General features: G+C 65.7%; 1 protein-coding gene across 4 annotated transcripts; it reads right to left on the bottom strand.

Annotated features, from left to right (window-relative positions):
- Window positions 1-49: 49 nt before the first annotated feature.
- CELF3 (CUGBP Elav-like family member 3) lies at window positions 50-16,098 on the bottom strand. 4 transcript variants are annotated; one of them, XR_010351524.1, is made up of 14 exons: window positions 15,269-16,098; window positions 12,754-12,836; window positions 10,895-10,943; window positions 9,347-9,475; window positions 8,852-8,931; window positions 7,894-8,037; window positions 7,127-7,265; window positions 6,162-6,311; window positions 6,026-6,091; window positions 5,328-5,426; window positions 3,874-4,017; window positions 2,956-3,088; window positions 688-2,307; window positions 50-655 (listed from the first exon to the last, which is right to left on the bottom strand). XR_010351524.1 is itself a non-coding variant. In XM_064401769.1 (13 exons), the coding sequence occupies exons 1-12, from the start codon at window positions 15,411-15,413 to the stop codon at window positions 2,961-2,963; spliced, it is 1,356 nt and encodes a 451-aa protein (XP_064257839.1). In that variant the 5' UTR covers window positions 15,414-16,098; the 3' UTR covers window positions 50-2,307; window positions 2,956-2,960. The 4 variants fall into 4 exon arrangements, 2 of the variants coding, with proteins under 2 accessions (XP_064257839.1, XP_064257840.1); XR_010351525.1 differs by having other exon boundaries at window positions 50-1,204; window positions 1,265-2,307; XM_064401769.1 differs by having other exon boundaries at window positions 50-2,307.
- Window positions 16,099-16,126: the final 28 nt, after the last annotated feature.

Raw genomic sequence — 16,126 nt, 5'->3', positions numbered from 1 at the left:
GTGTGGTTTGGGGTTGTTTTTTTTTTTATTTTTGTTGTTGTTGTTGTTCTTTTTTTTTTTTTAATTTTTTATTTCGACAGAAAAACCAAAAAAAAAAAAGAGAGAAAAAAAGTCAATTCTGAAAGGAACTGCAATAAATAGCAAATAAATAAAGCCTTGAGCCCAGGGGGCTTCACTGCCCCTCCCCCAACGCCCCCCAAACCCCCCCCACCCCCCAAAATCAACCCAGCAGGTCCCAAACCCCCCCAAAATGGGGGGGACACGGAGGGGGCCCAACACCCCCCTTATGTACAGCAGGGATGGGGGTGAAGAGGGGGGCACTGGTTTGGGGGTGCTGGGGGCACTGGGGTGGGGGGCGGGGGGCACCGAGCCCGGGCTGGGGGGGCTGGGGGAGCCCTGACCCAGTCTGGGGGGAACTGGGGGGGTTCTGACCAGTCTGGGGGGGCTGGGGGGACACTGGACCCAGTTTGGGGGGACCCCTGACCCAGTCTGGGGGGGCTGGGGTGGCACCGACCCCTCCTGGGGGGGAATTGTCCCAGTTTGGGGGGGCTGGGGTCACTGGTCTGGGGGGCACTGGCCCAGTTTGGGGCACTGGTTTGGGACACTGGCCCAGTTTGGGGTCACTGGTTTGGGTCACTGGCCCAGTTTGGGGTCACTGGTTTGGGTCACTGGCCCAGTTTGGGGCACTGGTTTGGGATCACTGGCCCAGTTTGGGGCACTGGTTTTGGGGGGGCACTGGTTGGGGCTGTTGGGGTTTGGGGTCCTGGGGGGCTCCGGGCTGGGCACAGCCCTGGTTTGGCTGGTGGGGGCTGGCACCCCCCGGATTTGGGATTTGGGATCGTTTGGGGTGTGGGATTTGGGAGCCCCGTGTCCGTGTCCCTGTCCCCGCTCCGGCTGCTCCCGGTGTCCCCCAGTGTCCCCTGGATTTGGCTGGTTTGGAGTTGCCAGGAATTCCCGTGATCCATCCGGCTCCTGGTGGGGACATCCCAAAAAATGGGGACGTTTTGGAGTGGGGACGTCCCGGAGGAGTGGGGACGTCCCGGGTCAGGGCATTCCGGTGCTGGAGCATCTGATGGAACGTTCTGGTGTGGGAACATTCCGGGCTTGGATCCCTCCGACCTTGGAGCACCCCGGGGTGGGACCATCCCAGGGCTGGAGCATCCCGGTGTGGGATCTTCTGCTGTGGGATCCTCTGCTCTGGGATCTTCTGCTGTGGGATCCTCTGCTCTGGGATCTTCTGCTGTGGGATCCTCTGCTCTGGGACCATCCTGCTGTGGGATCTCCTGCTGTGGGAATCTCCTGCTCTGGGATCGTCCTGCTGTGGGATTTCCCACTGTGGGATCCTCTGCTGTGGGATCCTCTGCTGTGGGATCTCCTGCTGTGGGATCGTCCCAGTATCAGAGCATCCCCGTGGTGGAACATTCCAGTATTGGAGCATCCTGGTCCCAGAGTGTCCCAGTGTCGGAACATCCCAGTGTGGAGCATCCCAGTGCTGGACCAGAGTGGGGCTGGAGCATCCCGGTGTGGGACCATCCCAGTGCCGGAGCATCCGGGTGATGGAGCAGCCCAGTGCTCATCCATCCCAATCCCAGTCCATCCCAGTGCCAGCCTATCCCAGTCCCAGTCCATCCCAGTGCTCATCCATCCCAATCCCAGTCCATCCCAGTGCCAGCCTATCCCAGTCCCAGTCCATCCCAGTGCTCATCCATCCCAGTCCCAGTCCATCCCAGTCCCAGTCCATCCCAGTCCCAGTCCATCCCAGTCCCAGTCCCGGCCCATCCCAGTGCTGGCCCATCCCGAGGGGAAACTGAGGCAGGTTGTGGGCGGAGCGGGTGGCAGTGGCAGTGTTGGGGTCCCGCTGCGCCCCCGGGAGGATATTGGGGGGGCCGTGTCCCCCCCTTTGGGACCCCCAAAGGCCCCCAGGACCCTCCGTGACCCCCCATGGACCCCCTCCCCCCAGTTTGGAGCTGCTTTTGGTCCTGTTTGGTGAGAAAAGCCCCAAGAAGGGTCCCGGGGGGGGAGGGTGGGGGGGGTCCTTTTGGGGGCCCCCAGGGTGGGCACGACCCCCCCAAAACCAGTGGCTGCTGTGGGGGGGCACTGGCACCCTGCACTGGGCTGGACTGGGACGGACTGGGATGGACTGGGGGGGTGGGAGGGGGCCTGGAGGGGGGGGTCCATCCTTCCTGAGCGTGGGGGGGTCTGGGGCCCCCCCCAGCAGGACCGAGCCCCCCCCCGGGCACCGCTGGGTTTGGGGGGGCTGCTCTGCAAGGGGGGGCACCCAAAGGTGCTGCTCCGGAGCCTCCGGACCTGGGGAGGGAAAATTTGGGGATGGGGGGGGTTAAACAGAGTTTGGGGGGCACTTCCTGCCCCCCCAAACCCTGGACACCCCCAATCCCAATGGGGGACACCCCAAATACCCCCTGGGGCATTTCCAGCCCCCCAAAATCCCAGGAACCCCCCAAATCCCAATGGGGGCACATCCCAACCCGGGGGCTGGGGGGTCCTGGGGGGGCTCAGGGGGTTCCCAGCCTGGGGGGGTCATGGGGGGGCTCCAGGGAAGTTCTGGGGGGGGTCCCAGGGGGGTCTCGAGGGGATCCCTGGGGGTTTCCCAGCGCTGGAGAGGTTCCAGTGGGGTCCCAAATTGTCCTGGGGGTGCCAGGGGGTGTCCCAGGGGTGTCCCAGGGGTCTCGGGGGTGTCTTGGGGGTCCCAAGGCTGTCCCAAGGTGTCCCTGGGGGTGTCCCAGGGGGTCCTGAAGGTGTCCTAGAGGGTCCTGAGGCTGTTCCAGGTGGTCCTGGGGGGTGTCATGGGGTTGTCTCAGGGTGTCCCTGGGGGTGTTCCCAAAATCCCGAGGCTGTCCCAGGGATGTCCCAGGAGGTCCTGGGGGTGTTCCCGGGGGTCCCGAGGGTGTCCCGGGGATGTCCCAGGGTGTTCTGGGGGGGTCCCGGGGGTCTCACCGGGCTCAGTAGGGCCGGTTGGCGTCTTTGGGCCTCTTGAGCTGCACCTTGAGCCGCTTCATCCCAATCTGGAAGCCGTTCATGGCCTGGATGGCGGCCTGGGCGCTCGCGGGGTTGTCAAAGCTCACGAAGCCTGCGGGGACATCGGGGACGTCGGGGACATTGGGGACACCAGAGACATTGGGGACATTGGGGACATTGGGAAGGTGTGGGGATATCATGGGGACAGCGGCATATGGGGGCACGGGGACAGAGGGGACGTGGAGGACGTGGGGAACGTGGAGGATGTGGGGACATCATGGGGACATGGGGATAAAGGAGACGTTGGGAGACAATGGAGCCATTTGGGGCAGAGGGGACATTGGGGACATTAGGGATGGGGGGACATTGGGGAGATCAGGGACATCAGGTAATGGTGTCCCTGGCCATGATGTCCCCAAGTGCTGACCATGGCGCTGCCACCCCTGTCCTTGCTGTCCCTCCTTGTCCCCCCATATCCCCATTTCCCATAACCCACATCCCCTATTCCATATCCCCATGTCCCCAATGTCCCAAATGTCCCCAAGTCCCCTGTGTCCTTAATGTCCCTGATGTCCCCATGTCCCCAATGTCCCCAGTGCCCCTATATCCCACATTGCCTGTCCCATATCTCAATGTCCCCAATGTCTCCATGTCTGCAACGCCCCATTGTCCCAAATATCCCTGATGTCCCCAATGTCCCCATATCCCATTATCCTCAATGTCTCCATTGTCCCCAGTGTCCCCAGTGTCCCCATTGTCCCCATTATCACCATTGACCCCAATGTCCCCAATATCCCCAATGTCCCCAATGTCCCCAATGTCCCCGTTGTCCCCAATATCCCCAATGTCCCTGTTTTCCCCGTTGTCCCCGTTGTCCCCAGTGTCCCGTGTCCCTACCGAAGCACTTGCTCTGGTTGGTGGCCCTGTCCACGAAGACCTTGGCGGAGATGACGTTGCCGAAGGGGAGGAACATCTGCAGGATCTCGGTGTCGGCGAACTCCTGGGGCAGGTGGTAGATGAAGATGTTACAGCCCTCGGGGCCTGCGGAGGGAGCGGGGTCACACCTGGGACTGCGTCCCCAAAACCGACCGCGCCCCAAAGCGGGGCTGCCAACCCAAAACTGACATGGACCCCAAAAGCGGGGCTGCCAACCCAAACCGGGCACGGGATCCCAAAACCGGGGCTGCCAACCCAAAACTGACATGGACCCCAAAACTGACATGGACCCCAAAACTGGGACTGAGTCCCCAAAACCGACCGCGCCCCAAAGCGGGGCTGCCAACCCAAAACTGACATGGACCCAAAACCGGGGCTGCCAACCCGATATTGACATGGACCCCAAAACCGGGGCTCTCAACACAAACCCAACATGGACCCCAAAAGCAGGACTGCCAACCCAAAACTGGCACGGGATCCCAAAACCGGGGCTGCCAACCCCAACCAGGCACGGGATCCCAAAACCAGGGCTGCCAACCCAAAACTGACATGGACCCCAAAACCAGGGCTGCCAACCCAAACCGGGCACAGGATCCCAAAGCTGAGGCTGCCAACCCAAAACTGACATGGACCCCAAAACCAGGGCTCTCAATACAAACCCAACATGGACCCCAAAACCGGGGCTGCCAACCCAAAACTGGGCATGGGACCCCAAAGCCAAGGCTGCCAACCCAAAATTGACATGGACCCCAAAACCGGGGCTGCCAACACAAACCCAACATGGACCCCAAAACTGGGGCTGCCAACCCGAAACTGGCACAGGATCCCAAAACTGGGACACTCAATCTAAAACTGACACAGACCCCAAAATCAGGGTACTCAACTGAAACCAGACACGGACCCCAAAACAGCGGCTCTCAACAAAAAATGGACACAGCACCCCAAAACCAGGGCTCTCAACCCAAAACCAACCAGACCCCAAAACCAGGGCTGCCAACCCACAATGGACACAGCACCCCAAAATTGGGGCTGCCAACCCAAACTGGATATGGGCCCCAAAACCGGGGCTCTCAACCCAAACCTGGCTCCTGCTTTGGGTTCACAGCTCCCATTTTGGGGTCCTGGGTCCCATTTTGGATTCACAGCTCTGATTTTGGGGTCCCAAGTCTCGGTTTTGGGGTCCTGGGGCAGGTTTGAGGGTCCTGGGACATTTAGAGGCTTTTGGCGGGGTCCCGGGAGAGTTTTGGGGGGCTGGGGAATTTGGGAGAGGTCCTGGAGGGTCTCAGGTGTACCAGGGGGGTCTCGGGGAGTTTTGGGGGGTCCCGGGGTGGTCTCAGAGTTCCAGGGAGTTTTGGGGGAGTCCCGGGGGTGTCTCAGGGGTCCGGGGAGTTTTGGGGGGTCCCGGGGGGTCTCACCTTCACGCTGCTGCTGCTGCGGGGGGGGCGGGGGGGCGAGCAGGGGTCCCGGGGGGGCGAAGGCCGGGCTCACCAGCCCGTAGGCGGCCGGGTACGCGGCTGGGGGCACGGGGGGCACGGGGTCACTGGGGGCATCGGTGCCACCGGGGCCACCCCAGTGCCCCCCCCCAGGGCTGTACAACACCCTCCCAAAGCCACAGCGACACTGGTGCCACCCCAGTGCCACCCAACACCCTCCCAGTGCCCCCCAGTACCCCACAACACACCCCCAGTTCCTCCCACTGCCTTCCCAGTTCCCCCCAGTCCCTCCCAGTTCCTTCAGTGCCCTCCCAGTAACCCAAAACACATTCTCAGCCCCTCCCAGTGCCCCCCAGTACCACACAACCCCCTCCCAATGCCCTCCCAGTCCGTCCCAGTAACCCACAACACACTACCAGCCCCTCCCAGTGTCCGCCAGTTCCCCCCAGCCCCTCCCAGTCCCTCCCAGTGCCCCCCAGTTCCCCCAAGTCCCTCCCAGTGTCCCCCCAGCCCCTCCCAGTGCCCTCCCAGTGCCCTCCCAGTGCCCCCCAGTTCCCCCCAGCCCCTCCCAGTGCCCTCCCAGTCCCTCCCAGTGCCCTCCAGTACCACACAACCCCCTCCCAGTGCCCCCCAGTCCCTCCCAGTGCCCCCCAGTCCCTCCCAGTTGCCCCAGTACGCACCAGTGTAGTGCTGCATGCCGGCGTACGCCTGCTGCAGGGGGTCCCCGGGGGCCGCGGGGCTCTGGGCTGGGGGCACAGGGGGGGTTAGGGGGGGGCCCGGCGGGGCTCGGGGGGCTGGGGAGGGGTCGCGGGGCACCTGGGAAGGGGGGGACCCCCCCGGCGTAGACGGCGTCGGGGGCGGGGGGTCCCGCGGGCTGCGCGGGCACGGGGCTGTAGCCGTTGACGCTCAGCGGGGCCGCGATGGCCGGGACGGGGGTGGCCGCCATGGCCGGGGGGGTGCTGGTTCCTGGGGACAGCGCGGCCACCGCCGGGTCAGCACCGGGTCAGCACCGGGTCAGCACCGGGACAGCCCGGGGACAGCACCGGGACAGCACCGGGACAGCCCGGGGACAGCACCGGGACAGCCCGGGGACAGCACCGGGACAGCCCCGGGACAGCACCGGGACAGCCCGGGGACAGCACCGGGACAGCCCCGGGACAGCACCGGGACAGCCCGGGGGACAGCCCCGGGACAGCACCGGGACAGCACCGGGACAGCACCGGGACAGCCCGGGGACAGCCCCGGGACAGCACCGGGACAGCCCGGGGACAGCACCGGGACAGCCCGGGGACAGCACCGGGACAGCACCGGGACAGCCCGGGGACAGCCCGGGTACAGCACCGGGACAGCACCGGGACAGCCCGGGGACAGCACCGGGACAGCCCGGGGACAGCCCGGGGACACCGGCACTGTGACCCTGGAGGGTGGGGAACCCCCCACGGGTACAGTGGTGTCCCCATCCCATCCTTGATGTCCCCATCCCTGGTGTCCCTCCCCAGTGTCCCCATCCCCACTATCACCCCTCCCCAATGTCCCCATTCCAGGTGTCCCCTCCCCAGTGTCCTCTCTCCAGTGTCCCCTCCCCAGTGTCCCCCATCCCCATGTTCCCAGTGTCCCCCATCCCAGGTGTCCCCATCCCAGTGTCCCCTCTCCAGTGTCCCCATCCCAGGTGTCCCTCCCCATTGTCCTCACCCCTGCTGCCCCCCACCAGCAGCACCCCCGTCCCCATGTCCCACTCCCATGTCCCCCATCCCCTCCCCGCTGTCCCCGTGTCCCCGTACCTGAGGAGGGTGGCAGGGGGGTGGCGATGAGCCCGTTGGGGTTGACCGTGCCCATGTGCTGCATCTGGACGGCCATGGTGGCCATGGGGCTGAGGTAGGCCGAGTGCGCGGCCACCAGGGCCGCCTGCTGCTGCATCAGCTGTGGGGACACGCCTGGCACCGCGTGGCCACCGCCGCCCCAGAGCCCACCCCAGAGCCCACCCCAGTGCCACCAACACCCCCGTGCCCCCAGTGCCACCAACACCCAGAGCCCACCCCAGTGCCACCAACACCCCAGGACATGGGACCAGCATGTCCCCATGGATGTCACCTGGTGTCCCATCCAGGACCAGCATGTCCCCATGGATGTCACCTGGTGTCCCATCCAGGACCAGGATGTCCCCATGGATGTCACCCCAGTGTCCTCATCCCCCATCACCACAACCACCTCAGGCTGGATTTTGGGGGGTCCCACCCCCTTCTCCTTGATCCCCCTCGTGATCCCAGTCCTTCCCAGCGCCCCCAGTCCCTCCCAGTGCCCCCAGTCCCTCCCAGTCCCTCCCAGTGCCCCCAGTGCCCCCAATCCCTCCCAGTCCCTCCCAGTGCCCCCAGTGCCCCCAGTCCCCCCCAGTGCCCCCAGTGCCCCCAATCCCTCCCAGTCCCTCCCAGTGCCCCCAGTGCCCCCAGTCCCTCCCAGTGCCCCCAGTCCCTCCCAGTGCCCCCAGTCCCTCCCAGTGCCCCCAGTCCCCCCCGTGCCCCCGGTGCCCCCCGTGCCCCTGTGCCCGTACCGCCTGCGTGTAGGCGCTGTAGGCGCCGAACTGGAGGGCGATGGGGCTGAACATGCCCAGCTGGCTCGCCACCTGCTGCATGCGCCGCAGCCCCCGCTCCTTCTCCGTGTCCGCAAACTTCACCACCAGGCTGGACGAGGCGCCCTGAGGGGACACGGCCGGCACCGCGGTCACCCGCGGTCACCCGCGGTCACTCATGGTCACCCACGGTCAGTCAAGGTCACTTGTGGTCAGTCATGGTCACCCACGGTCACTCGTAGTCAGTCATGGTCACCCATGGTCACTCATGGTCATTCGTGGTCACTCGTGGTCAGTCATGGTCACCCACGGTCACTCGGGCTCATTTGGGGTCACACGGAACGGGAGTGGTGATGGGGGTGATGGCTGGGTTATAACGGGGTGAGGATGATGGTGGAGGTGATGAAGAGGATTGGGATGGGGTTGATGACGGGGACAGTGGTGAGGATGATGATGGGATGATGGCGGAGAAGATGAAGGAAATGATGATGAGGATGATGGGGATGATGAGGGTGGTGGGGGTGACAACGGGGATGACAATGACAACAATGATGAGGACGATGAAGGGGATGATGAAGAGGATGATGATGGGGATGATGAAGGGGACCATGAAGGGGACGATGATGACAATGAAGAGGATGGTGAAGGAGATGATGAAGGGGACAATGATGAGGATGATGAAGGGAACAGTGATGAGAACAATGAAGGGGATGACAAAAGGGGACCATGAAGGGGACAATGACGAGGACAATTATGAGGATGATGAAGGGAACAATGAGGAGGACAATGATGAGGATGATGAAGGAGATGACAAACGTGACCATGAAGGGGATGATGATGAGGATGCTGAAGGTGACAGCGCAGGGGGTGACGATGAGGACAGTGATGGGCCAATGAAGGGGACAGTGACGAAGGTGACAGCGCCGAGGACGTCCCTCACCGGCAGCGTGCGGCTCCCGTGCAGGGCGGCGATGGCGGCCTGGGCCTCCGCGTGGCTCTGGAACTTGACGAAGGCGCAGCCTGGGGACATTGGGGACATTGGGGACTTGGGGACATTGGGGACATCAGGGACATTGGGGACATTGGGGACATCGGGGACTTGGGGACACCGGGGACATCGGGGACATTGGGGACATTGGGGACACCAGGGACATCGGGGACATTGGGGACATCAGCTCCACGGAGCTCTGGGGGTCCCACCCCACCCCACCCCCCTCACCCCATGGACCCCCCAAACCCCATTAACCCCATCCCTGCCGTGCTCCCCCTAAAGCCCATCCCTGCCCCACAGACCTCCCTGTGCCCACCCCGGTGACCCCCGTGGGACCCCTGAGGGACCCCCCAGGACACTGTGGGACATCCCCAGGACCCCCCAGGACCCCGAGGGACGCCCAAGGACCCCGAGGAACCCCCTGGGACCCCCCGGGCCCCCCACCTTTGCTGGTGCCGTCGGGGCCGCGCAGCACCGTGCACTCGTCGATGGTGCCGAAGGGCTCGAACATCTTCCGCACGTCCTCGTCCGCCTGCTGCTTGCTCAGCATCCCCACGAAGAGCTTCCGGTCCTCTGCGCGACACCGTGGGTGGCACCGGGGCATGGGCATTGGGACATGGGCATGGGGACAAGGCATGGGGACAGGGCACAGGGACATCGTGGGTGGCACTGGGACATGGGCATGGGGACACCATGGGTGGCATTGGGACATGGGCATGGGGACAGGGCATGGGGACAGGGGCACAGGGACTTCGTGGGTGGCACTGGGACATGGGCATGGGGACACCATGGGTGGCATTGGGACATGGGCATGGGGACAGGGCATGGGGACAGGGGCACAGGGACTTCGTGGGTGGCACTGGGACAGGGGCATGGAGACAGGGCATGGGGACACCGCGGGTGGCATTGGGACAGGGGCAAGGGGACACTGCAGATGGCACTGGGACACGGCACAAGGACACCGTGGGTGGCACCGGGACATGGGCATGGGGACACCGTGGGTGGCACCGGGACATGGGCATGGGGACACGGCCACCGGGACACAGGCACATGGACAGCATGGGTGGCATTGGGACACAGCCATGGGGACACTGCAGGTGGCATCGGAACATGGCACAGGGACATGGGCATGGGGACAGGGGCACGGGGACAGGGCACGGGGACACCGCGGGTGGCACCGGACACAGCACCAGGACAGAGGCATGGAGACAGGGCATGGGGACACCATGGGTGGCATCGGGACATGGGCATGAGGACACTGCAGATGGCACTGGGACATGGCACAAGGACACCACGGGTGGCACCAGGACATGGGAATGGTTATGTGGGCATGGGGACATGGGCATGGGGACGCGGCAGGTGGCACCGTGACACAGGCATGGGGACATCACAGCTGGCACAGGGACAGTGCCACGCACAGGGGTGTGACACTCCGGGAAGGACGGGCTGGGGGGGAACGGGGACATTGGGGTGGGCTGGGGACCTCGGATGGGGACAGGTGACAGCTCCTGGCAGTGGGGACACGCAGGGACACCCCACGCTGGGGACAGGGACACGCGGGGGGTCTCACACCGGGGTGGCCTTGGGGTGATCTGGGGACACCGGGGTTTGGGGACGGGGGCGGTGGGGGGGGGGAGGGGGTGTTGGAGACTGTGGGGGTGATTTGGGGGGAATTTTGGGGCATTTGGGGGGGATTTTGGGGGTTTTTTGGGATGATTTTGGGGTTTTTTGGGAGGATTTTGGGATGATTTTAGGGGATTTGGGGGTTTTTTTGGATGATTTTGGGGTGTTTTGGGATGATTTTGGGTTTTTTGGGATGATTTTAGGGGGTTTTTGGGAGGATTTTGGGGTCTGTTGGGAGGCTTTTGGGGGTTTTTGAGATGATTTTGGGGTTTTTGGGGATTATTTTGGGGTTTTTTGGGATGATTTGGGGTTTTTTTTGGGATGATTTGGGGATTTTTGGGAGGATTTTGGGTGTTTTGGGGGCGGTACCTCCTCGGCTCTCACTGTCCGCCGGCTTCACCTGGATGGGCCGGTTCATCTGGGGGGGGGCACGGGGGGGGTTGGAGACCCCCGAGACCCCCCGCGACCCCCCCAGACCATCCCGCCCCTCCCCCACCCCCTCAGAGGGTCCCAGACCCCCCCCCCGCCCCCCGAAGATGCTCCGGTCTCCATGGCAACGCCGGGCCCGCATCCCGTTACCCGGCAACGGGGAGGGGGGGGCCGCGTTAATGAGCGCCCCTCCCCCCCCGCGTTAATTGGGGGGGGACGGACCCACCCCCGCCCCTCCCCCCCCCGGAACCCCCCAGAGGAGCGGGGAGGGAATGGGGGGGGGAGGGGGAGGGCGCAGATGCGCGGTCGCCATGGCAACGGCCGGCTGCGCTCCATGGCAACCGCCCACTCATCCCCGATTTACCCCTCGCCGTTGCCCGGCAACGCCGCTGACGTCATCAGCGCTCGCGATAAACAATGACGGGGATGGGGGGGGGGGGCGGGGATGGAGATTTGGGGAGGGGGGGAGGGACCCCCCCCCACCCCCTCACAGGCCCGGTGTGACCCCGCCCCTCCCCCCGCGCCCCCCCCACAACCCTCGGGGCGTGGGGGAGGGGCGGCTGCGCCCCCCCCCCCGGGGGGATTTGGGGGGAATTTGGGCTGCGGGGGGGGGGGGGGCTCCATCCCCGGCTGACCCCGGCCGCTCCTTTCGCCGCCGAAAGCGAAGGTGCCCCCCCGACCCCCCCCGGCCCCAGATGGCGCTGGAAATGCCCCCCCGGGTGGGGGCGGGGGGCGTTAATCCCCCCTAATCCCCCCCACCCCCCCCCCGGATCAGCCCCGGCCGCTGGGAGGGGGGGGGCACAAAGTGGGGGGAGAACAAAGCCCCCGACCCCCCCCAACCACGCCGGGACCCCCGCGGGGTCAGCGCGGCTCGAGGGTGCCGCCCCCTCCCCAAATTCCCAGCGCTGCGATGGGGAAGCTGCGGGGGAGGGGCGGCCCCAAATCCCCCCCCCCCCCCAAAATCCCCCAATCCCCCCCCCCGGATTTACGGCCCCAAATCCCGGGATTATCCCGGCCAAGCCAAATCCCGCCCGGGCCCGGCGGGACACGCGCGGAGCCCGCGGGGGGGGCGCGCCCCGAGCCCCCTCCCCACCCCGGGGACCCCCAAACCGCCCCCCCCCCAGGAAGCCCCAAACCCCCCAAAATCCGGCTGGGGGCAGGGAATGGGACTGGGACCCCCTCCCAAACAGGAACTGGGGGTGGGGGGCACCGGCACCCCCGGACCCCCCCCAAATCCCGGGCTTTGTCTCCGTGCCCGCCCGGCAGCGCTTCATTAGCGCCAGGCCCTCATTAGCCGCGCTAATTAAACACCCCCCACGTGCTCGGGGGCGCCCCCAGCCCCCCAAAAATCCCCCCCTCAGCGGGGGACGGGGTGGTCCTGAAAAGGGGGGGTGGGGGGATTTCTGGGGGGATTTAGGGGTGATTTTGGGGGGGTTTCAGGGTGATTTTTAGGGGTGATGTTGGAGGATTTAAGGGTGATTTTTGGGGGATTATAGGTGATTTTTTGGGGGGTTTCACTGTGATTTTTGGGGGTTTCAGTGCGATTTTTGGGGTCTCACTGTGATTTTTGGGGGGTTTCAGTGCGATTTTTGGGGTCTCACTGTGATTTTTGGGGTTTCACTGTAATTGTTGGGTGTTTCCCAGTGATTTTTGGGGTTTCCCTGTGATTTTTGGGGGGTTTCGCTGTGATTTTCGGGGTCTCACTGTGATTTTTCGGGGATTTTGGGGTGTCCCGGGCTGGGGGCTCACAGGGGGGGTTTGGGGGCGCCCCGGGGGGGTTCCCCACGCCCCCCACTCACCCCCGGCAGGGTTTTCTGCTCGTGCAGGGCGCTCTGGGCCTTCAGGGCCGACTCGCGGGCGCAGTAGGTCAGGAAGGCGCATCCTGGGGGGCACAAAAGGGGTCGGGGGGCTTGGGGGGGACCCCCGGGTGGCCTCACCCCCAGCCCGAGGTGACACAGAGGGTCTGGAGTGGCCAGAGGGCCCCAAAAGCAGCGGGACCCCCCCAAAGACCCCAAATCCCCCCAGAGACCCCAAATCCCCCCACAGACCCCAAACAACCCCCACAGACCCCAAATCCCCCCACAGACCCCACCCCAAAGCCCCCAGACCCCCATTGGGGGGCAGGGACACCCCCAAGACCCCTGGGGGTCCCACAGAGACCCCAATGCCCCCCCAGGACCCCTCGAGACCCCCCCAGTTTTTGGTGCCATCGAGGCACAGTCGGTGCCGGGGGTTTGGGGGGCTCAGGGACCCCCCCGGGTGTTGGGGACAGGGACAGGGGTTGGGGACACCCCCGGCAGGGCCCTGTCACTGTCACCGCTGGCTGTGACACCCCCGCGCCCAGGGACCCCCGGTGTCACCCCCAGGGACACACGGGGTGACACGTGACACCCCAATGACAGACGCAACACCCCAAAACAACACCTGGAAACCTCAAAACACCTGGAAACCCCAAAATGACACCTGGAAACCCCAAAACAACACCCAGAAACCCCAAAATGACACCTGGAAACCCCAAAATTACACCTGGACACCTCAAAATGACCCCCAGACATCCCGAGGGACACCCAGCGCGCTGGTGTCACCCTCACAGGGCCCCATGGGGTGACACCCAGCACCCACATGGCACCCCAAAACAACACCCGACACAACGCCCTGACACCAACCCCAGCCCCTGACGCGACACCACAACACCCCCAGGGCCGAGCGTCACCTGGAGGGGCACCCATGGGACACCAACACCCGAAACAACACCCGGCAGCGCCTGGCACCCACCTGGCACAACAGCCGGGCACAACACCCCAACAACAGCCCAACAGCACCTAACAACAACAGCCTAGCAACACCCTGACAACAACACCCCAGAAACAACCCAACAACAACACCCCAACACCCTGACAACAACAGCCCAGCAAAAAACCAGCCCAATAACACCCCAACAACACCTGAACAACAACCCAGCAACAACAGCCTGCACTCACCCAGCCCCAGAACAGCCGGACACAACACCCCACACCCGACACAACCCAACACAACCCAACACAACCCCTGCCTGCCCCGTGGCCGCACAGCCGCCCTCACCCCCAACACCCGGGGTACAACACCCTGACACGGGGTACCCCGGCTGGGCTGGGGGGCTGCGGCTGTTCCTGGTACCAGAGGCTGTTCCCGGTGCCCTCGGCTGTACCCGGGGCTGTTCCCGGTGCCCGGGGCTGTGCCCAGGCCTGCGGCTGTAGTTTGAGCTGTGGGTGTTGCTCAAGGCCTTTGGCTGTGCTGGGGCTGTTCCTGCGGCTGTTCCCGGTGCCCCGGTTGTACCTGGGGCTGTTCCCGGTACCCTCGGTTGTACCCGGTACCGTTCGTGGGGCTGTTCCCGGTACCGGAGGTTGGATCTGGAGTGGTTCCCAACACCGGGGCTGTTCCGGTTACCAGGGGCTGTTCCCGGTGCCCTCGGTTGTACCCGGGGCTGTTCCCGGTACCGGGGCTGTTCCCGGTGCCCCAGGCCCTATCCGGGGCTGCTCCTGGTGCCGATGGCTGTTCCCGGTACCGGGGCCGTATCCTGGGGCCATTCCCAGTACCGGGAGCTGTTCCCAGTCCCGGGGACCCCATCCCGGGGCTGTTCCCGGTCCCGGGGCTGTGTCACGGGGCCATTCCCGGTGCTGGGAGCTGTTCCCGGTACCGGGAGCTGTTCCTGGTGCTGGAGGCCGTGGCACGGGGCTGCTCCCGGTACCGGGGCCGTACCCTGGGGCTATTCCCGGCGTTCGTGGCTGTTCCCAGTACCGGGGGCCGGATCACAAGGCCGCTCCCGGTACCGGGGCCCATCTCCTCGGGCTGTTCCCGGTCCCAGGGGCAGCCCCCGGTACCAGGGGCCACATCCTGGGGCTGATCCCGGTATCTGGGGCCGTTCCCGGTACCGGGGGCTGAACCCCGGGGATATTTCTCATCCTGGGAGCTATTCCCGGTACCGGGGGCTGTTCCCGGTGCTGGGAGCTGTTCCTGGTACTGGGAGCCTCATCACGAGGCCATTCCCGGTACCGGGGGCCACATCCTGGGGCCGATCCCGGTATTTGGGGCCATTCCCGGTACCGGGAGCCACATCCTGGGGCCGATCCCGGTATTTGGGGCCATTCCCGGTACCGGGAGCCACATCCTGGGGCCGATCCCGGTACCGGGGGCCGATCCCGGGGCTGCCCCCACGCCGCCGTGCCCGTGCCCCGCACCCACCCCCGTGCCCGCTGCCCCTGCCCCATTCCCCATGCCCCGGGGCCGTTCCCTTCGCCATCCCCGGTTGCCGGTTGCCGGTGCCGGTTGCCGTACCTTTGTGCATCCCGGTGTACTTGTCCTTGATGACGGTGAGCTCGTAGATTTTCCCGAATTGCTCAAAAATCGGTTTCAGGTCCTTCTCCTCCAGGTGCCGCGGGATCTGCCCCACGAAGAGTTTGATGGCGTCGGGCTCCTTCATGGGGCCGCCGGGGGGTCCCCGGGCCCCGGGGCCGCTCCCGCTCCCCGCTATCACCGCCCGGGCTCGGCTCCCGGTGCTCGCGGCGGTGCCCGGTGCCCCGGCGCACACAAAGGACGAGGCGGCCCCGGGGCTCGGCTCGGCTCCGGGGACGGGGCGCGGCGGGGCGGGGGCAGCTCTGCCCGGGGGGCGGCGCTCCCGGCGCTCCCGGTGCGTCCCGGCCGTTTCCCGGGTGCTGCTCCCCAAAATCCCGGTGGATGCTGCGAGCGCCCGCCCCGCCGGTACCGCCCCGGTGGCCTCGGGGAGGGTCCCGGTACCGGGCGGGGGGCGGGGGGAGCTCAGCGCCCGGTTCGGGCCATGGCGGCCGCGGCGGCCGCCGGTCCCCGAGAGCCCCGGTGGTGGCCGAGCCCCCCCGGCCGCTGGGGCAGCGGCACCGGGAACCGGGTACCGGCACCGGGATCGGCACCGGGAGACGCTTTTCTTCCCCGGTTGGAGCCGCCCCGCCCCGCCCCGCCCGGTGCTGATGTCAGAGCGGCACCGGGGACCAGCACCGGCCACGACACCGGGCCCGGGGAGCGGAACCGGGGACGGAGAACTGGGGACCGGCTACGGGGATCGCCACCGGGAACCGGGACCGGATAACGGGCACCGGCACCGGGGCACGGGGTTCTGGCTGCCGGGCACCGGCACCGGCGACAACAGCGGGACCTGGAGTC

Source organism: Passer domesticus, chromosome 32 (assembly GCF_036417665.1).
Source record: "Passer domesticus isolate bPasDom1 chromosome 32, bPasDom1.hap1, whole genome shotgun sequence".
In the NCBI taxonomy this organism is placed as follows: Eukaryota; Metazoa; Chordata; class Aves; order Passeriformes; family Passeridae; genus Passer; species Passer domesticus.
The sequence above is the reverse complement of the archived record's forward strand: the minus strand, read 5'-3'. Positions and strand labels throughout refer to the sequence as shown.